The following is a 20367-nucleotide window of genomic DNA, read 5'->3' on the forward strand; positions in this document are numbered from 1 at the left end:
AGGAGCATTCATTCAGTAACACTGGGTGTCTACGAAAGGTTTTGTTCTAGATCCTGGGGATACCACCCTGAGTAAGACATTCACCTTGGGCAGAGGCAATGAACAAACAAGAAAAATATCAGATGGTGATAGGTGCTGAAAGGAAAAAAAATAACATAGGATGATGTGACATAGTGACTGGGTGGCTATTTTAGATTGGGCGGTCAGGGAGGCCCTCTCAGAAATGACATTTGAGCTAAGACTTTACTGAAAATAGGCCAGCCCTGCCTCTATGGGAGGTGGAGGGTTTCCCTAAACTTGGGAAACAGGACAAAAACTCAAGGCAGGAAAGGAAGAGAGAAAAAAGGCCCTGGCAGGAACCCAGGGTAGTGAAGTGGGGCTAGGACTGGGGTTAGAGCAGCGCAGATGAAGGTAAGTGGGCCGATTTGCGTCCGAAGAGCTACCCGCCGCCCGCCGCCTCCCATTAGGGCCTGGCCTGGGTCAGGTGAGTGGGTGGTGTGCTCGGAGCCTAGAGGAGGAGCCGCCCCCAACGGGCTGGCGCGCGTCCGCAGCAGCGCCAACGTGGCCGGCGCAATAGGCCGCGCACGTGGCCCGCCCCAGGCTTGGGAGCGGGGGCGCGCAGGGGTCTCCTGCTCCTCCAGGTGATCAGGGACCTGGGAGCCAGCTGGCCCCAAGCCTCGCGTCTTAGAGCACAAGGAGCGAAGCAGATGGGCTGGGGAGGAAGAGGGTTGGGTCACGGCGAGGAGGGGGCGGCCAGGCGGGCCCGCGCGCAGGCCGCGTGCACGCGCCGGAATAGGGGCGCGCGGGGCGCGCCGGGGCGGGGAGGGGATGGGGGCGGGGTGGGGGCAGCCCTTTCCCAGTCGGTAGCGGGGGCGGTGTCGCTGTTGCCCTTTTAAGCCGCGGGGCCGCGGTCCCCTGCCGGCAGAGTCAGTTACAAAGAGAGCAGCCGCTCCGGCCGCCCGCTACACAGTTGCTGGCCGAGGCCTCGGTGTCCTTAGCCATTTTCAGCCGCCATCCCACGCGGGCCTCGGCGGCGGGGAGAGGCGGAGCCGCAAGAGCGCGGTCCCGGACCGGCCCCGCGGGGCGGTCGCGGCCGTGACGGCGGCCCCGGGCCCGGCTCCCCTTTCGCACCCCTCCTGCTGGAGATGAGGGGAAGATGTCCGTGTCAGGGCTCAAGGCAGAGCTGAAGTTCCTGGCGTCCATCTTCGATAAGAACCACGAGCGATTCCGCATCGTCAGCTGGAAGCTGGACGAGCTCCATTGCCAGTTCCTGCTGCCGCCTGCGGCACCGCCCGGCAGCCTACACTCGCCGCCACCGCCGCCGCTCACACTCCATTGCAACATCACGGTGAGGCGCCCGGGCTCAGCCCCTCGGAGCCAGGCGAAGGCGGAAAGGGGTCCCCTGAGTTCCCGGACAAAGGGGAGTCGGTCCTGTAGAGGCCCCTTGGTTCCCAGGTCCCCGGGCGGGGCGAATCCGCCCCTTTCCCCCGGCAAGGGGCCCAGCCCAGGCCCAGCCTTGCAGGCTCCAGGCTTTGGTGGGAGGAGGCGGGCGGCGCATTTCTCAGCTTTTTCCGCGGGTCTGGGTTTGGGGCTGGTCCCCGTAGGTTCCCGTCTCCGCGCTTCGGGTTGGGAGATTGCGGCGGCCCTTTCCCTCGCCGGGTCGCCATGGCTCCCCACCGCCGGCCTGCTCCCGGGGCCACGCGAGGCCGGTCGGCTGTGGCTATTTGAACCCCGGCGGGGAAGGGCCCACCAGTTTTAACGCCTTACTCTTCAGTCAGGTTTTCCTGGTCCTGCTTATTCACCCAATTATTTTTAAGTTTGTGTTAAGGAAAAACTGCTATTGAAAACTAATGCATTCGAGGGGAAAAAAGTTTAGAATGCAGCCTCTGGTACTGTTTGAATTATCCCCTTCCTGCTGGCCTGGCTCTGCGCGTACGTGTTTCTGAAAGGTGCTTTGTACCTGGATTCGGCAGGTGGTGGTATCCGTGTTTGCTTACATAGCTCCTCCTGTGTGTAAGTAATGAGTTATTTGCAGCCAAAAGGTTGCCCAAAGCCAAAAAGACGATTTAAAGCTTACTCTTTCAAGTTGGAAGCTTGTTAGAAACCCGGGACTTAGTAAGATAATTGAAATATTGAATGTTTTTCGTGACCGTGTGTGATTAAACTGTGGTGAAATTGATTTAGGGTATTGTTACAAACTGCAGAATATGGATGGTCCTTATAACAGGAGTCAGTCAAGGTGGTAGTTTCATGTTCCTTCAAGTCTCGTGTCTTTGATTCCTTTTGGTGAAGTCCTTTTGGTGCCTTTAGGCACCTGGCTACTCAGGTGCCTAAAGTGTGTCCGGTACTCCAGAGTTTGGAAAGGCCTTAAAGTTATGATAATTGACCTTAAAATAATTTTCAGAAAGAATATCTGGGGGAATAGGGTGTATTTTTGAAAGAAAAATAACAAGTGCTGTACTGAGGAGAGAAGCCATCTATTGAACATATAGGTGTTCTGTTCTAGGTTTTGACTGGTTTCTGCAAAACTGGACCACGCATTCCCTGCTTTCAGAACGAAATCTTAGGGGAAGAGTTTCATATAACAAAGTGTTACCAGGTTCTGTGGTGTCATTCTGAAAGCCAAAGAGCAATTAATTTTGAGTTTGGTCGTGGGGTGGTGCTTCAGAGAAGGCTTTGGTGAGAGGCTGACGGAGTTGGGCTGCCACAGGTGAGTTGAATCTTGGAGTGGAAGTGCATTTTAAGCAGAGAAATGCAATCCCCAAACACCAAAGCTTGAGAAAATGTGCTTTGCTTAGGAGTTGACAAATTATGGGGATAGAGGCTGGTAAAAGAGAAGATTTTCCAAGGATGGGAAATAGGAGGTAGTAGTGACCATGACGGAGACTGGCCTGCATGGTGATTATTCTGGTTGAAGTTGGGGGTATGACCAGGAAAAGGTAGGGCTGGTTTGCATGATAGAGTACTGAACTTGTAGGCTGTGGGGAGCTGCTAAATTACTGAGGTAGTAAGTTGGAAAAATGTGTTTCCCATCTAGCACTAGGGGTAGTTCACTACAGGTTTAATTAGTGTGTGATATTAGGAAATTTGTATGTATGGTTTAGGTTATCTCAATCGCTTGTAGGATGGTGGTGCTGCTGTGCTGGCATTTAGTGCCAGGGGTCCATGGATGCCAGATGTCTTGTAATGTTCAGGCAGTCTGCCACAACAAAGAATTATTCCTCTTCAAATGCCAGCACTGCCCACATTGAGAACCATACAATAGGCTGATAGGAGTAAGCTGCACACAAAGTATTGAGTGAAGACCCGGATTAGGAAGTGGAGCAAGGAGTGAATGAGAGACACCCAGTGAAAGGAGGATTTGGTAGGGACTGGTATAATGGTACCATAGTAGAAACTACTCAAAATTATGACAGATATTATCCAAAGATAATTAACATGATGGAAGCTCAGTGTGTATGAATGTGTATTAACTTTTTGTGGACAAACATCAAACATACACAGAAGTTGAATAGTGTGGAGAACCTCCATGTACTCAGCCGCAACAGTGATAAATTTTTGGCCAATCTTATTTCATCTGTACCCCACCTCACATTATTCTGAAGCAGGTTCTTGACCTGTCACTTCATCTGTAAATATTTCAGTGAGTATCTCTAAAAGATAAAGACCCTTTGTCACTTCATCTGTAAATATTTCAGTGAGTATCTCTAAAAGATAAAGACCCTTTAAGCATAGGTAAGTGCTTTTATAAAATCTGAATGGGTTGCTAGTGTCCATGCCATTTTTTAGAGGGAAAGAGCAAAGAAAAATGGAATTGGATTTCAAATGCCACACGTATCTACTGTGTTTGTGAATTGCTATTCTCTACAAGGTTATAGCTCTTAAAAAAAAGTAATGAGTTTGATCTATTCTTTAATTTTTCTTATTTTCTCTTATTCCCAAATATTTATTGAGCTCTGCTGTATACCAGACTGTCTTTTCCATTGCTCACCAAGAAGCATACTTATGTAGTTTAACATTTGAGTGAGTAGTACCTCACCAGTTGTTTCCTTACACTCATGCATGCCAATTTCTGAATAATTTCCTAAAGATACTGTGCCCCCTTTTTCTTTCAGGTTTCTGCATAAGTTTTTCCCAGATGGAATGTGCCCCTTACCCCACTCCAATCTGTCTTTCCATGTCTGACCATCCCTCAAGGCTCTTCTATGAGTTTGTATTCAGTTTATGCTAGTGTTTATTTTCCCTTCCTCCCTTCTGTAGACCTTACTATTTACTGTTTGGGTTCTGTTGTTGTTGTTTTTTACATGTTTTTTAAATGTTTATTTTTGAGAGAGAGGGAGACACAGAATCTGAAGCAGGTTTCAGGCTCCGAGCTTGTCAGCATAGAGCCTGACGTGGGGCTTGAACCCACGAATTGTGAGATCATGACCTGAGCCAAAAATCAGATGCCCAACGAACTGAGCCACCCCGATGCCCCTTGTTTTCTTATGTTTTGTTTATAATAGTTTTAGATGATTGTCCTTTTTTTTTTTTTATGATGGCAGGGAAGAATAGTCTATAATTATGCTTTTTATCTTCCTCTCAGTAAATGCTCAGTAAATATCTGTCCTGTTGGCTATAAGGCCACCATTTTAGCTATATTCTGTTTGAACAAAAATCTTAACTACTGTGTAAGTTAACTGCAAAGAGTTTGTCAAAAGTGCAGATATAACATCAAGAAACATTTAAATATTTAGGGGCACCTGAGTGGCTCAGTCAGTTGAGCATCCCGCTGTTGATTTCAGCTCAGCTTGTGGTCCTAGGATCAAGCCCCATGTTGGGCTCTGTGCTTGAGTGTGGAGCCTGTTTGGGATTCTCTTCCCTTCTGCCCTCTTTGCGCGCGCGCGCTCTCTCTCTCTTTCTCTCTCTCTCTCTCTACCCACAATTGTTAAGATTTAAAAGGTCACTAGATAGGAAATCTGTAATTTGACTTCATATGAAAGACAGGTTTAAGAAGTAAAAAACAAAACAGATGTTTTACTGTATAAGCCAAAGGAATTGAACTAAATCTTTTCCTGTTATATAAATCTGTCCTAATCTTAAATATGAAGGGAAAGAATGCTATTTTCAATCTCAATGAGTCTTTCTTACTGTTTTCTGTGAATTCCTGATATGAAGGAGTGTCATGCAAACATCTAATAGCTAGTTAGCACTAACATCCAGTTGTTATGCTCACACCTAAAAGCAAAGCAGCTTGTCTTAATAACCTGCGTGGCCTTATTGGGAGCTAATACATGGCTTTCTTTTAGTCCTTTTGAAATATCTAACGTGACTTGGCAACTCCACTACTCCTTTTATGGACTTCTTGGCATCTGGTAACTCTTGGTAGGGAATCACTGTTTCAGAGTGAAAAATCCCCCCCAGGATGTAAATTAGCTGGTAAACAAATAAAACTTCATACTTTTATTGTTTGGGTAGCATAAACCATTACTCTTTCTGCATGAGTAGTGACTATTTGCCAGTGGTAAAATGTGTGGTAGCACATTTTTTTGTTTCACTAATTACATTTCTGTTCATCATCGTGAAAAATTCCCTTCCCTTCCCTGCCCCCACAGCCAGACACTAAAATAACAAATGTTAGAGCTTGGAGTTTAGGTGAGAGAAAAAGGTTTAGTCTATACTTAGTAGCTGGGACCTTAAGCAAATCACTTCCTATACTGTATTTTTCTATAAAGTAGATAATACTTTTTTGTCTTGCTTGAAAGCTTATATAGGAAAGCTCTTTATCAAGAATAATGTCCTCTACAGTTATGAGATTGATGGCTGAATAACATTTTATTTTGAAAAGTGCTTTCTAACAGATTTACATGGGAAATAAGTCAGTGCTGTTAATTTCTTAATTTTTCATGTTTCTACTCGATAAATACACTGATTAAAAAGTAGCCCCATCAAGGCTATACAAAGGAAATCATGAACAACTTGGTTAAAGAGTCCAAGACTTTTTCTTTGGTCTGCCCTCCTGGGACAGATTACTTTTCCAAATTGAACTCCTGGAGAATCGTTTGGAAATAGCAGAACCATCATGCTGAACACCTTAGTGGTACTTTCGGGTCAGAGGAATCATTGTTTCCATTCATCTGACCAATTTATAGTATAGAGTCAAATTCCTAGTTGTTATCTATCCTCCTTTATCCCCATTTTTATGCCCGCCCTTGAAAGCACAGATACATGAAGAGGAGACTTAGGTTTCCATTTTATGAATGGTGTATACCCTTAGTAACTTGATTTTTTGTTAAACTTCCTTAGACCTGGAAAAGGATAGTATTAGATAAATGTCAGCTAGTTGAGGGGTGGGGAATTGAATTGACAAACAGTCCCTGCCAAAAGTAAAGCATTCCTGGAGAGCCAGAGTGATGAACCAGAGTTCCCTTTTCCAAGGCTGTTGTAACAGTGTTCTGTGTTCTCTTCTAAAAGATTATTCTGAAAGACAAAGCAGACTCCAGACCAAGGAAACTGTCTAGTGGTTTCTGCACATTGGGTGGTTTGACTCTTCTTCAGCACCTTTACTTTCTCTGCCTCAGTTTACTTACAGTGATGTTTTGATTAGCTGTAATTTGCTACTCAGAACACTTCCGTATTTTTCAGATCACAGGGTATGTGTGTATTTTTCTTTCACCAGGTATTAGATTTTTCATTCTGCTTTTGTGGGCTCCGATCATGTTACTTAGTTGTGTACTTATAAAATGATTAGCAGGGAGTAATTTCTTTTTTTTGGTAGCTTTTTATTTTTTTAATGTCAGAGCAGTTAGACTTTTATTAGGGTCCTGTAAGGTAATTCTGTCAGTTTTGTTTTCCACCCCACATTTACTGAACAACAGAATGTGAAAGTAGTGTGTCTCATAACTGGACTCTGGAAGAATTACAACTGTTATACCTCTGAACCTTCAACAAAAAGTTTTGTGCACCAGTTTTCAAAAAGTTATGAAGTCCTTGGAGATGGCCATGTTCTTTGTTCTATTATTTGGAAAGATAGCAGAAACTGAGCAGCCTGGAAGGCAGTTTTGCTGGCTGGTGCTTAATGTTGAGCCACACTTTGATCTCTTAGTGGATTTACGTAGAAAGTAGACAAGTTATTTCTGAATTAGACATAATTTTCATAAGCAATGACGGGCTAAGAGGTTGGTTTGATTAACCTTGAGTTGTGTTGCCTCAGATTAAGATAATGTAACATTTTATGGTGATAATGGTAGTGGTGATGAACTTGTTTGAAAATGTGTTCCCTTATAACCTTTATGGTGGTGGTCACAGACAACTTCATCCTGCAAGCCTGATACAACTAATAGAACAGGAGGAAAAAAGGTCCTGAGTAATGAGATGCCTAGATAATTGTTTATTTAAGTCTAAAATTTTCATAACTCTGGTGAAAAAGAGCTGTGTTATAAGCACTGAAACATACAATGTAAAGAAAACTGCTTGAACTTATATTGAGATTTTTGAGCACCATCCAAGTGCTTAAAATTGGCACATTGTGGGTTATTTTAAAGAGAAATAGTAAAGAAACTATCTTTTCAAGATATACAATGTTTAGTTGTAAAAATTAAAATGCTTCATATATTTGAGAGATTGAGCGTATGCTTAGATCTAAATCTATTGGTCATAATTTTGGATGCTGTTCGACGTAGATTGTCTTTTTTTTTTTTAAGTTTATTTTGAGAGAAAGAGAAACACAAGCAGGAGCAGGGGTGTGGGGTGGAGAGAGAGGGAGAGAATCCCAAGGAGGCTCTGTACTGTCAGCACCGAGCCTGACTTGAGGCTCAAACCCCTGGAACCATGAGATCATGACCTAAGCCCAAACCAGGAGTCAGACACTTAACCGGCTGAGTTACCCAGGCATCCCCGAAGTAGATTGTATTTTATTTATTTATTTTTTTTCAACGTTTATTTATTTTTAGGACAGAGAGAGACAGAGCATGAACGGGGGAGGGGCAGAGAGAGAGGGGGACACAGAATCGGAAACAGGCTCCAGGCTCCGAGCCATCAGCCCAGAGCCTGACATGGGGCTCGAACTCACGGACCACGAGATCGTGACCTGGCTGAAGTCGGACGCTTAACCAACTGCGCCACCCAGGCGCCCCTAGATTGTATTTTAAATATTACACTGAACAAACCTTGAACGTGATGCAAAGTTTGTGCACGCTTAGTTTCCAGAGGTGGTGGTGGTGGATGTTTTATAATGTAGAAAACAAGACATTATTATTGTAAGAAATTGAGAAACCAGATAAGCACAAATGGGAAAAAAAAATCACCTGTAATTTTACCATTCAGAAGACACTACTATCAAATTTTTGATATATATCTTGTCTTTTCTCCTATGCTTATATAGACTTCCTCTCCCTTAAATGTCAGATTGTTTTGTAATCTGTTTTTTTTACTTGACAGAATTGTAGATCTGTCATAAGTTATTCCTCTATAATGTCCTCCATTATCATGTGGTGTTCTATTGTAGGACTGTAACATGGAGTTTGTCATGTTTCCTGCTATTGGACGTATAGGTGATTTCTATTGTTTTTTTTTTTTTTTTTCTATTTTAAGTAATGTTTTGGACATAAATAGCTAGAGCTAAATTCTTGTGCATGGAGGACATTATCCTTTGAGACTTTCCTAAAAGTGATGGCATTCCATTCTTACTGATGAACTGGTTTCTGGAGCTCTAACAAATTATATTGTATAGGAACTTTTTTCCCTTTCCAGGTAGAACCTTTTATTTAACAGATTGGCAAAAATGTTAGCAAGTGTGCAGTCTCACGTCATGGCAGAAAATACTAGTATCTGTGACCTTTTAGAAAAGGGTTTACATAAACCCTTTTTGTTTTGGTAAGATAAATGCTGGCTACCCCAGGCTGGCCAGCATTGTCCTTATGACTCCAGATCTCCCAGAAAGAGAATTTTAGTCCCAGAGAAGACCTAGATTTGCCTGGTTAAGCCCACCTGACCGCTAATCACTGGGAGTGGAATGGGCTCATTAGAGCCCTGTGACCAAGTTTTGAGTCAAGGGAAAGAGGTAGGAGGATGGGAAGGAGTTAGGAAAACTAGCTCCAGTGGAACCACATCAGTTAATATAGAATGGTGAAGGGATGTTTCTTCCAAGGAAGACATTCTGGGCCAAGTGGGAGGAGGTGTGGAGAAGTTAGCTCTTCTTTTTGGAGTCCAGATTCCTTTATACTATTTAAAAGTATACTGAGGGCCCAAGGAGCCTTTGTTTTTGTAGGTTATATGTTAATATTTATCATTAGAAATTAAAACAAATATTTAAAATATTCATTGAAATAAACCCATTACATGTTAATAAAAATATTATTATGAAAAATGGCTACATTTTCTACACCAAAACATTTTAGTGAGAATAGTGGCATAATTTTACATTTCTGATAAATGTCTTTGATGTCTGGCCTGTCATTTCTTTCTACATTCACTCTGTGGGGATATGTTGTTTTGAATGAAATATTATGAAGAAAATTCAGCCTCTCACAGACACTTGGTTGGAAAAGTAGAAATATTTTAATAGCCATTTAAACAATTATAGTTATTCTTTTTGAATACTTCACCAAAATTAGGTTTTTCTTGAACTGTGAATGGATGGATCTTTTACTCTTGCATGTTTTTTTTCCCCCCAAAATTTTTATTTAAATTCTAGTTAGTTAACATATAGTATAATAGCCTCAGGAGTAGAATTTTCATCACCTACATGTAATACCCAGTGCTCATCAAGACAAGTGCCCTCCTTAATGCCCATCACCCATTTAGCCCATCCCCTGCCCCCTTGCATGATTTATAACATCCATTGGTTATTTGGAAAATACGTTCACTGAAATCTTCTAAATGTTGATATGTTTACTATATAACATGAAAGCATTATGTTAAGATAAAGCTCTCCAGCTCATGGTGGTAGATACAGGTTTTCAAAAATTCTGATTTTTGCTTGAAAGCTTGAATTTTATTATTAGCAATAATAAATACTGTCCTTTGTTTTCCTTGAAATAACACTCTTTTTTTTTTTTTTTTTTTTTTTTTTTTTTTTTTTTTTTTTAGAAAACCTCTGTCAAAAACCCAAGTTGAAATAACCATTGTCTGTCAGTCATCCTTTCAAGTAAAATTGGTGTTCTATTAAAGTGGTTAGTTTACTTCACAGCTTGGTCACGTAAATGCTTTTTCTCAAGTATTCTGTAGGAGTTTTCATGTGTGCATTCCATTTCATCAGTTGGCGTATTAAAAAGACCTATGTAAGGATTTGAGGTTTAGTAAAATAACTTCTTCACAGATAATCTTAACTAAAACACCTTTTTCTTTGTGCTTTAAATATCTTGAATGCATAGTGGTGAAGAATTCCATGACTATAAGTATAGTTTGGTGTCACTGCCTTTATTTGTGCTAAGTTTCCACCAGTTTTACACACCATTGTATGCATACCTTTAGTGCAAATGTCAATACATTGAAAAAGGCAGTTTATGTTCTTGTAGAAGTAGTTTGGACCTAGGGGTTCAAGGGCCCCACTTTGAAAATTGTTGTCATAGTTGCTTAGATCAACTATATATCCTACCTTCTCATGTATAGGAATGGAAGAACATGTCATGAGTGGTAACTGGTCTCAATAATTTTTGTTGTTGCAGTTCTCATAATATGGTTTTAAGGGGTTTTAGTCCAGAGCAACAGTTCATATATTTTGTTCATTATTTTGCTTATGTAGAATGTTCATTTGAACATTCAATGAATGTTCATTTGAACATTCAATGAATGTTCAAATGAACATTCAAATGAACAAAATAAAATGTTCATTTATTTTGCTTATGTAGAAGTAATCTACACAGTGAAATTCTAAATCTAGGTTTTGTTGTTGTTACTGTTGTTTTTAAGGTTGCAAATACAAAACTAAGGTCTAGTGGTATGTTCCTAAACTTGGCTGAAGAATTTGAAGAAGAAAATGCAATACTCGATAAATAGTTTTCTTTGAGAATAGGATTAATTTTGAAGACCAAGTTTCTTTTTGTCTGTGTAGAGATTTGGGACACCATGAGAATTAGAGGAGTGGGAAAACAAAATAAACCATTACCAAATAGATACAATGATATCCTCCTTCAGTACAATTTTTTGTTCTTCAAAGAATACTTGGTAAAGTGCTTTAAAAATACTCTGTTCCGTTTGGCTTGAACTATAATGTAATTGAGATTATAGTTCTTAAAGCAATGCTGCTTTAATCCTGTTCTGCAAAATTGTTTTTCCATGCCTAGAATCTAATTGTTCTGTTGCTAGTATCTAGTATTAAGGACTTTTCCCTAATTTGCAATAGAAAACAGTACAAATGAACAAAGTAAATATCTATTAGTAGGTGAAAGCATGTGCTTTGTTCATTAACTTTTAAAAATCAACATATGTAATTGTGCTTTTAAAAATACATAACTAGGGGCGCCTGGGTGGCGCAGTCGGTTAAGCGTCCGACTTCAGCCAGGTCACGATCTCGTGGTCCGTGAGTTCGAGCCCCGCGTCGGGCTCTGGGCTGATGGCTCAGAGCCTGGAGCCTGTTTCCGATTCTGTGTCTCCCTCTCTCTCTGCCCCTCCCCCGTTCATGCTCTGTCTCTCTCTGTCCCAAAAAATAAATAAACGTTGAAAAAAAAATTAAAAATACATAACTAGCATTTCTTGATAGTACCCAGTTTGCAGTGGAATAAAATGTTGGAATTTTATGGAACTTGAGTTAGTTATATATTGCTCTGTAACAAAATTAGCAGCCTAAAACAGCAAAAATTATCTCAGTTTCTGTGGGTCAGGAATCTGAGCATGGTTTATCAGGTTCCCTGGCTCCGGTCTCTCACAAGACAGTAAAGGGGTTGACTAGTGCTGCAGTGCTCTCAAAGTGAGACTGGGAGAGGATCTGTCTCCAATCTCATTCATATCGTTTTTGGTAGGATTAATTTTACAGGCCTCAGGTCTGAGGGCTGCAGTTTCTAGCTGGCAGTTGGTCAGAGGCTGCACTGTCTCTTGCCTCTCAATAGGGAGATGGCTTCAGTCAGAAAAAATGAAAAGAGCAGGAGAGGGTGAGCAACACAGAAGTTCTCATCTTTTTGTCGCCTAATCCTAGAGATGACATCCCATTATTTGATGTACTGTTTGTTAAAAGTGAGTCATTAGGTCTAGGGGAGGGAATTACCAGGTTGGGATTATTGGGACTGTTTTAGAGGTTGCTCACTACAGTGTTAAAGAACATCATTGACCTCTGAGCTGTAGCACACAGACAGTGGCTGTACAAGAAGAATGCCTGTCTCAAAAGCCCATCTTCTAATGGCAAGTGAAAGCTGTATGTAGCATATGGTCACTATATTGCTGTTTGTTCCGCCTTCTAACACTGGCTATATTTAGGAAATAACCTTAACCTAATTAAAGAGATCTGTTCCTTTGGAAACCACATCCCTCTCTATAGTCTGAGAAGGGATGAAAATTATTAGGAAAAAGGCAAAATTAAATGGGATTTTTGTTTTAATTTTTAATTTTTTTAGGGCCAATTTTCTAATGGAGAAAAACTTAAAGTAACTTCTATAATTGCTCAGAGAGTATAGTGAGATTTTTAAAAAGCATTTTAACGTCTATATGGATTTAAAAACATGTGCCTAGTTTGTACTCCTTTGCTTTACCTTTATTTATTTATTTTTTTTTCAATTTTGCATGCCAGTTTTTTTTTTTTTTTTCTTTCTTTACCTTTAAAAATGGAGTTAGATCTCATCTAGGTAAAATTTAGAAATGTAGCTTTCTGGGTGCCTGGGTGGCTCAGTTGGTTAAGCATTGAACTTCAGCTCAGGTCATGATTTCCCGGTTTTGGGTTTGGGCCCTGCATTGGGCTCTGTACTGACAGCTCAGAGCCTGGAGCCTGCTTCAGGTTTTGTGTCTCCCTCTCTCTCTGCCCTTCCCTTGCTCACTCTCTGTCTCTCAAAAATAAATAAATGTTAAAAAAATTTTTTTTAAATGTAGCTTTCTTATTATATTAAAAGGCAAAAGTAAGTATGGTTTAAATTTATAGATTATACTTCAAGGTTGTGAGGTTTTTTGTTTTTAATTTTTTTTTTGTCTTTTGTTTTTGCTTTTTGAGGGATTTATTTATGATTCCAGATTTTAAAGCCCTTAAAAAAATGTTAAAGCTGGAGAATCCAGGCCATGATTGACCATTCTTTGTAAGGGAAGGAAGTCCATCTTCCTGGTGCTTGAGTACCATTTTGGTTTTTTTTTTTTCAGCTTTTAATAAAACATAACTTTTGCAGTGTATTTTCTATTTTAAATGCTACTGCTTGCTGGGTAAACTCTTTTTGTTTGATTTTAAATTTATAGATTATTTGACATAGAGCAGGCAAGATTATACCATAAAACTTTGTTTTAAAAAATATCCATAAAAAGAAACTTCTCTCCAGACATAGATGTTCATGTGTTGCTTTTCTTCCCCCGATATATTTTAGTTAAATCCATGGTCATTGTGCTATTTGGTGGGTGGTGTAGTGTATTTGCATATCTAGGTTAGTCGGTATGAAAATGTGTTTAACATAAGTGTCTTTGTAATAGGAATCTTACCCGTCTTCTTCACCAATATGGTTTGTGGACTCCGATGACCCAAATCTGACATCAGTGCTGGAACGTCTAGAAGACACTAAGAACAACAATTCGGTGAGAAAATAAGCCAAGCTACTTTCTTTTTTCCTCAAAAACATTGTATATAGAACTTAGGTGTTAAGAGATCATATAATAAAAAAAAGTCTGATTAATGATTATTTGATAATCTTAAAGGAGCTGAAGACCAGTTTTGTTTGTCTGTTTGTTTTCTGGCCTTCAAATTCTATTTACTACCTGATTTATCTTTTTTATTCCCCATAAGTTAAGGTTTAATTTAGATGAATTAAGTGGTCTCTTTTCAATGAATTGTGATTATTAAACCAACCAAGCATTTTTGGTAGGGATCACTACCCAAAGTAAAAGGTAGAAAAAGGGAAAAAGAACTGAGGTGGATGTGAGGGGAAATAATGCTAGAATGACATCAATGCTAGTGTTAGGGAATTGCTTTCTCTGTCAGGAGTCTATAACTGCAGTAAAAGCCAGAAAAAGCGTTTTTGATTTTTTGGGTTTTTTTTTTTTTAATGTACCAAGAAATGTAGCTTTCCATTTTACAAAAAAAAAAAAAAAAAAAAAAAAAAATTAACAACTTTTTTATTATAAAACTAAGCAACTATTGTAAGAGAACTTAGTAAATGAAGGGAAATAAAAATCCTTTACAATATTTTTGCCTGATATAACCACTGTTGACAATGATAGCTATTTTCTAGCAGTATTTTTTCTCTTGCTAGTAAAATACATAGACTCTAAGTAGTTGAGGTCATATTCTATACAGTTTTATATCCTTTATTAAAATTAACATGGAAGACTTGACTACTGTGTTCCTAGATGGGTAGACTCCGTATTATAAATGTCAGTTATCTCCATAGCTTCATGTTAATTTATAAATTGAATGCAGTTAATTCCCCTAAAAATCCCAATAGTCTTATTTTTGGAACTTTGCAAAATGACTCTAAAGTTTGTTTTAAAGACTAAATAATAAAAAAATAATAGTTGAAAAAAGTAATGAGAGTTGTCCAAAAGATATTAAATAAAAATATTGTATACTGGCACTGGACTGGACAAAGACAATAGAAGTTTAGAAACAGAGTCATGAAATTGATAATTCACAATAAGTTAAAATGAGTTAAAATGAAAGGGTAGATTATTCTATGAATACTATTGGGAGAACTGACCATTGGGCAAAGTTAGAATCTTACCTCAGATTTTTGTCAAAATGAGTTATAGGTGGTTTAAACACATATATGCTTAAAATTAACAGAAAAACATCAGTTTGAAGGGTATTTTACAAGTAGGTTGGGGGCACCCTGGGTGGCTCAGAGCCTCAGACTCTTGGTTTTGGCTCAGGTCATGAACTCTTGGTTTGTGGCTTTGAGCCCCACATCGGGCTCTGTGCTGACATTGCGGGGCCTGCCTGGAATTCTCGCTCTTTGCCCCCCCCCCCCCTCTCTCTCTCTGTCTCTCAAAATAAACAAACTTAAAAAAAAAAACAAACCGATCTGGAGAGCCATGAAGGTTAGAGGTAAAAGTAAAAAGCTAGACACACATATTCACATCTGTAGCAGGGGAGTGACAGGACAGGGAAAGATAACATCCTTACTGCTATCTCCTTTAGGAGGTTACCTCTGAAAAGATCTAAAGGTGTAAGTTTTATAATAGTAGAAATGACTGGGTTATTTTTCAGTATCTAAAATTTTTCGTCCAAAAATACTCAAAATGACAGCATAAAATTGGGCCTCATTTTATTCTAAAAAATTAATATATTTACATAAAAGACAAAAACCAAATCACCCTCTACTGTTAATAGTCTCTGCCAGTTATTTTATAACCTAGTTTCTTGACAGAATAAGCTGTATTTCCTCACCTTTGCTTTACTTCTTTTATTATAATCTGGATTCTGTCTTCATTGTTGAACCAAGATTTTTTATCTCTAGTTGCCAAATCCAGGGACTCCTTTAACCCTAACATTGATCTCTCTGCACCATTTAGAAACTGTTGATTGTTCCCTTGTTAAAACATTTCTCCATTTAACAAACCTTTATTACTTAAAGTCTGCCAGTAAAAAGCTGATTAAATAAAAATTACTGTTAATGGTTTTATGATATATTATATTGTAATTAAAAAGAATGCAGCCAGTCTTTCCATAGAAACACATGCAACTTTATAGGATCTACCAGTGAAAAAGCAAGGCACTGAATATTGTTTATAACCTGGCCCCTTTCGCATACAATGTTGTAAACAAAAAACTGTATCTGTGCTATGTGGGTTTATGCATACTCCCCCCTCCCCCCCCCCCCCCCCCCCCCCCGCCCGGGTGTATACAGGAAACTGTTAATAGAACACATGGAAGCTTTTTTGTTTTTAATTGATTGGCTTCTATGCCAGGCTTTGTGATAAGTGGTGGATACAAAAGTCAAGTCCTATCCCTGTCCTCTGGGAACTGATAATCTTACGAAGAATTGCATCAGATTACTTACTGTCTCCTGTTTCCCCTGGTCTTCCCTGAGCTCTTCTCCCTTGGTCTGCCTCTTCTCATTCTGTGCTTTCTCTGAGAAATCTCTTTGACTACTGTTATTTAAATCATAGTCTATATTCCAGGGATTCCTAAATCTGTATCTTTAGCTAAAATTTATCTAAGTTTTCAAACCCATATAACTGTTTATGTATCACATAGATCAGGGAATCTCACTTGGATGTGCCATGGCTGTTAAAAATGATTACATTTGAATTTAAACTTACCTACCTGGAAGTACTCTACCACCCCCATCAAGTTTCCCTTCAGTAACTCTCTTTTGTGATTGTGAGTGGGACAAAATGAAATAATGAAGCTTTACACACCTGTGCCTGAAACTGGGAACTAAAAGTTCTTTTTTATACCTATATTTCCTGACACCTCCCCTCCCCAGACTACCTAGTAAGTTTCTAAGACCTGTCCATCTACCTTCTAAATATTTCTTAAATCTCTTCCAACCATCTTAGTTTCTTCCGTCCTTCAAATGCTTTTGGGAGGATTGGTGGGGGAGGAGGGTGAAACTGAAATTCCTGAAAGATATACAACCCTGTTTTTCCTGTTGCTTGGTATGACTCTACTACACTGCTGCTCTTCCCACAGCACTCCCACAGCACTCTTCTTTGCCAGGACTTGGAGTGGCTGGGTCTATGTCCAGGTCTCCCTTTCTTATCTTCATTATGTTCTTAAAGCAGAGCTTGTTGGAGGGGTAAATCCACAGGGGCTTTGCTGCCTTTTAAGCTTGAGGATTTTTTTTTTAATCCTAATTTACTGTTCAGCTTTCCTAATTTCTGCTTGTTCCTTTGACTATTTTGGAAAGTCTTATTCTTTGCTTTGTTTAACCCATTTTAATCCTCTGTTTTCTTAGTCCTTCATAAACCTGCTTCTTCATCTCTTTTCTTGGTCAGAGACATGCAGGAAACTATTCCTGACCAGGTGAAATAAGTTACCTTACTAGTTCCAGGTAAAGTTTACTAAGTATTGAACATGGTTCTTAGACCACAATTCCTAAACTTATACATTAAAAACTGTTTGTTTCCAACAATGAAAGACATGTTCATAAACATAATTTACCTTGCTTCTTTGCTTAAATATATTTACGAAACACCCTGGGTGTAAAAATGGGAACTTACTGAGTTATTCCATGCAGTTTTCCTAGTGAGTTTTTTCCTTTTTTTTTTTTTTTTTTAAGACAAATGCTTAAGAACCTACTAAGTGCCAAATGTTTTCCCAGGTTTTATTTAATCTTTACCATTATAAGAAGTTCTCAATTTCCTTGTTTTATAGATGGGGACCCTCAAAAACTCAGGGAATTAGATGCTGTATCCAAGTTCCTCTAGATTCCAAGGGTCTGTCTGCTAGACAACATTTGTCTCTACTTGTAAATGAATATGACTGGAATGTATAATTTGATAACCCATGTGTAACAACACTGCCTCTATATTTTGTAGCCTCATTAATGTAAATGTATTCTTGTCTGAAGTTGTAAGTTTCTAAGAAAAGAAGTTAGCAACTGAAAATTGGACAATGTCTAGAGCTCTCCTTCAGGCACTTTTGCTGTTGTCATTCTGCTAGGTATTAGTTGTAAGGATTGTACTCAAGCCATAACTTTCTTTCTCTTTTTTTCTTTTTTTAAAGTTTATTTTTGAGAGCGAGAGAGACCGAGTGTGAGCGGAGACAGAGAGGGAGACATAGAATCCAAAGCAGGCTCCAGGCTCTTAGCTGTCAACCCAGAGCCTGGCACGGGGCTCCAACTCATGAACAGTGGGATCATGACCCAAGCCAAAGTCGGACACTCGGCCCACTGAGTCACCGAGGCGCCCCAGGCCGTAGTAACTTTCTTATACAAGCAGCCCCTAAAAATATTTCTTAAAGACTGTTATTTTATCTGTAAGTTGTAACTGAGCAGTAACAAACTTTTTCATTTCCTACTGGATTGGTTACAATAGTCATAGCATTATTCATGTCTTCTAAGGGCTCTTTAACATAATGCTTATTTACTGAAATGTGTTTTGTAGCTTCGTCAGCAATTGAAGTGGTTGATATGTGAACTCTGCAGATTATATAACCTTCCTAAGCTCCTGGATGTTGAGATGCTAGATCAACCAATACCCACGGGTCAGGTAAAGTAAAAATTCTCTAGTGTTCAAGAGCTAAAATAAATTGTCTCACGCAAAAGTAAAACCAGGATAATTTTTCTTCTTATTATACAAGTTATTTAGAAGTCAGTCTTGTTGAATTGTTTGTTTTATTTTAAGTACTAAAAATAATCTTTTTAGTCTTTGGAGCTGCTGGTATTTACTATGACCTGACCAGGGAAACAACTGCCTCCCCCAGACTATCCGCTACCTTTTTGTCTTTGTTAACATTCCTGATTTCCATAACTGTTTCTTCTTCAGTTTTTTGCCTTTGCCTATTCATTGACCTTCACCTGGAATGCCATCTCCTTAAGCCTATCTGTGCTTCTTAAGGCCTAACCCGAATGTTATTGAAGTGCCTACTAGTTCACCACCACCTCTGATTTTTCTGGATTTCCAGATTTACCTATTTACGGTTTAATTTATTGACTTTGTACTATAAGTAGATAAGGATTTAGCTCTTAGACCATCCACCTTCCGGGCCATCTCCCCTTCCTAAAACACCGTTATATTTAGTCATATGAATTATTATTTATCATTAGGACTTTGTGGTATAGAGTTTTCTATTATGACATTCTTTCAAGAGCTTTTTGTTTTTGCAGTGTCCTCCTTATAATAATAATTCTTAGTTTAGAAAGTGGTGTTCTGTCCTGTGTCTCTGGAGCCTTTGGTTCTTCTGCACCCGTCGTAGCAGGTTGTTCTCTGGTCTGGCTGTGTAGCTGTCATTTGTAATTTTTGTCTCCTCTGCTAGTGTGGATCCATTGTTACCTGATCTCATGTTACCTTTCTGCTTACCCTTTCTCATTTTGCCTGAGTACATCCTCAGGTAGAATCCTAGCATGAAGGAGTAGTAGACTTTCTGAGTTCTAACATCTAAAAATATATGGCCAGACCACTATAGGTTTGAATCTTGGTTCTGCTGCTTATTAGCTGTCTGACCTTGGGATAATTACCCAACCACTGTGTGCATCAATTTGTTTGTGAAATGGGGGAAATAGTAGTAGTACCTATATTTGGGAGAAACTAGGAAGATTAAATGAGTTGGTACGTGTAAATCATTTAGAGCAGTGCCTGGCACATAGTAAATGCCCAATAAACGTTACATACTATTACATTGTATGGTCACATTTGATCGTTTGGTTGAATATGTGGTTCGAGGTTGAAAATAATTTTCCCTCCGAATATCAAAGACTGCACTGTCATCTTTTAGCCAATGGTACTGTTTAAGCCTGATGCCATTTTGAGTCTTACTCTTCTATGCTTAACTTGGGAAACTTTTAAGAGTTCATCTTTTCCTTGATGTTCTCAAATATTACAATGGAGTATTTTTAGTTGTGGTCTCTCCCCCACCCCCACCCCCTCACCCCCTGCCCTGTTGCTGGACACTAAGTATGGATGGATCTTTTTCCTAAGTCGACTCCTTAATCTTTCTCCTTGGTTAAGTGTGCTTGTATTTTTTTCTGTGATAACTTTCTCCTTTCCATTTTCTTTATTTGTTCATTTTCGGAATGCCTACTAATGGGATTTTAGACCTCTTTACTTGAGTCTTTGTATCTTTTATGTTGTCTCCATATTCTGTCTCTATCTTTTAATTTAAAATTCTGGAAGTTTTTTCCTTCAATTTTTGAATATATTATTTGGACAGCATAACTTTTTGGTTTTGATTTATTGCTGCTTAACCAGTTACCCCGAACTTAGTTTATTCTGTTTCTTACAATTGTGTGGGTTGATTAGGCTTAGCTGGACAGTTTTGTTGTTTTTTTTTTTTTCCTGCTGGCCTCACTTGCACAGTCAGATAGTGGCTGGGACTGGTAGTCATTTGCAAACATGACTGCTCTGGAATGTCCCGAATGGCCTTTTAACTCATATGTGTGGTACCTTGGTATTTCTTCACCCAGACCTTTTCTCATGACATCTCATCCTCTTCTTGGATGGACCCTTTCTTTTGACTTCTCTTTATTCATGAAGGTAGTCAGAATTCTTAATTTTTGGCTCCCAAGAGCACAAAAGTAGAAGCTGTCAGGCCTTTTTAAGGCTTAGATATGGAATTGGCCCAGTGTCATTTCTACCACATTTATTGGTTAAAGCAAGTCATGG

General features: G+C 39.5%; 1 protein-coding gene across 5 annotated transcripts in view; it reads left to right on the plus strand.

The window, feature by feature from the left end:
* The first annotated feature begins 862 nt into the window (after positions 1–862).
* Positions 863–20367, plus strand: part of UBE2Q2 (ubiquitin conjugating enzyme E2 Q2) — a 73319-nt gene continuing 53814 nt past the window's right edge. Inside the window, exons 1-3 of one of the 5 annotated variants that reach the window (XM_019832015.3) lie at positions 863–1348; positions 13579–13680; positions 18151–18255. In XM_019832015.3, the coding sequence (XP_019687574.1) occupies positions 1157–1348; positions 13579–13680; positions 18151–18255 (399 nt within the window). In that variant the 5' untranslated portion in view covers positions 863–1156. The remainder of the gene's footprint in view (positions 1349–13578; positions 13681–18150; positions 18256–20367) is intronic. The other 4 variants (XM_019832013.3, XM_003986912.6, XM_019832014.3 and 1 more) reach the window with 4 other exon arrangements.

This window comes from Felis catus, chromosome B3, assembly GCF_018350175.1.
Source record: "Felis catus isolate Fca126 chromosome B3, F.catus_Fca126_mat1.0, whole genome shotgun sequence".
Classification (NCBI taxonomy): Eukaryota; Metazoa; Chordata; class Mammalia; order Carnivora; family Felidae; genus Felis; species Felis catus.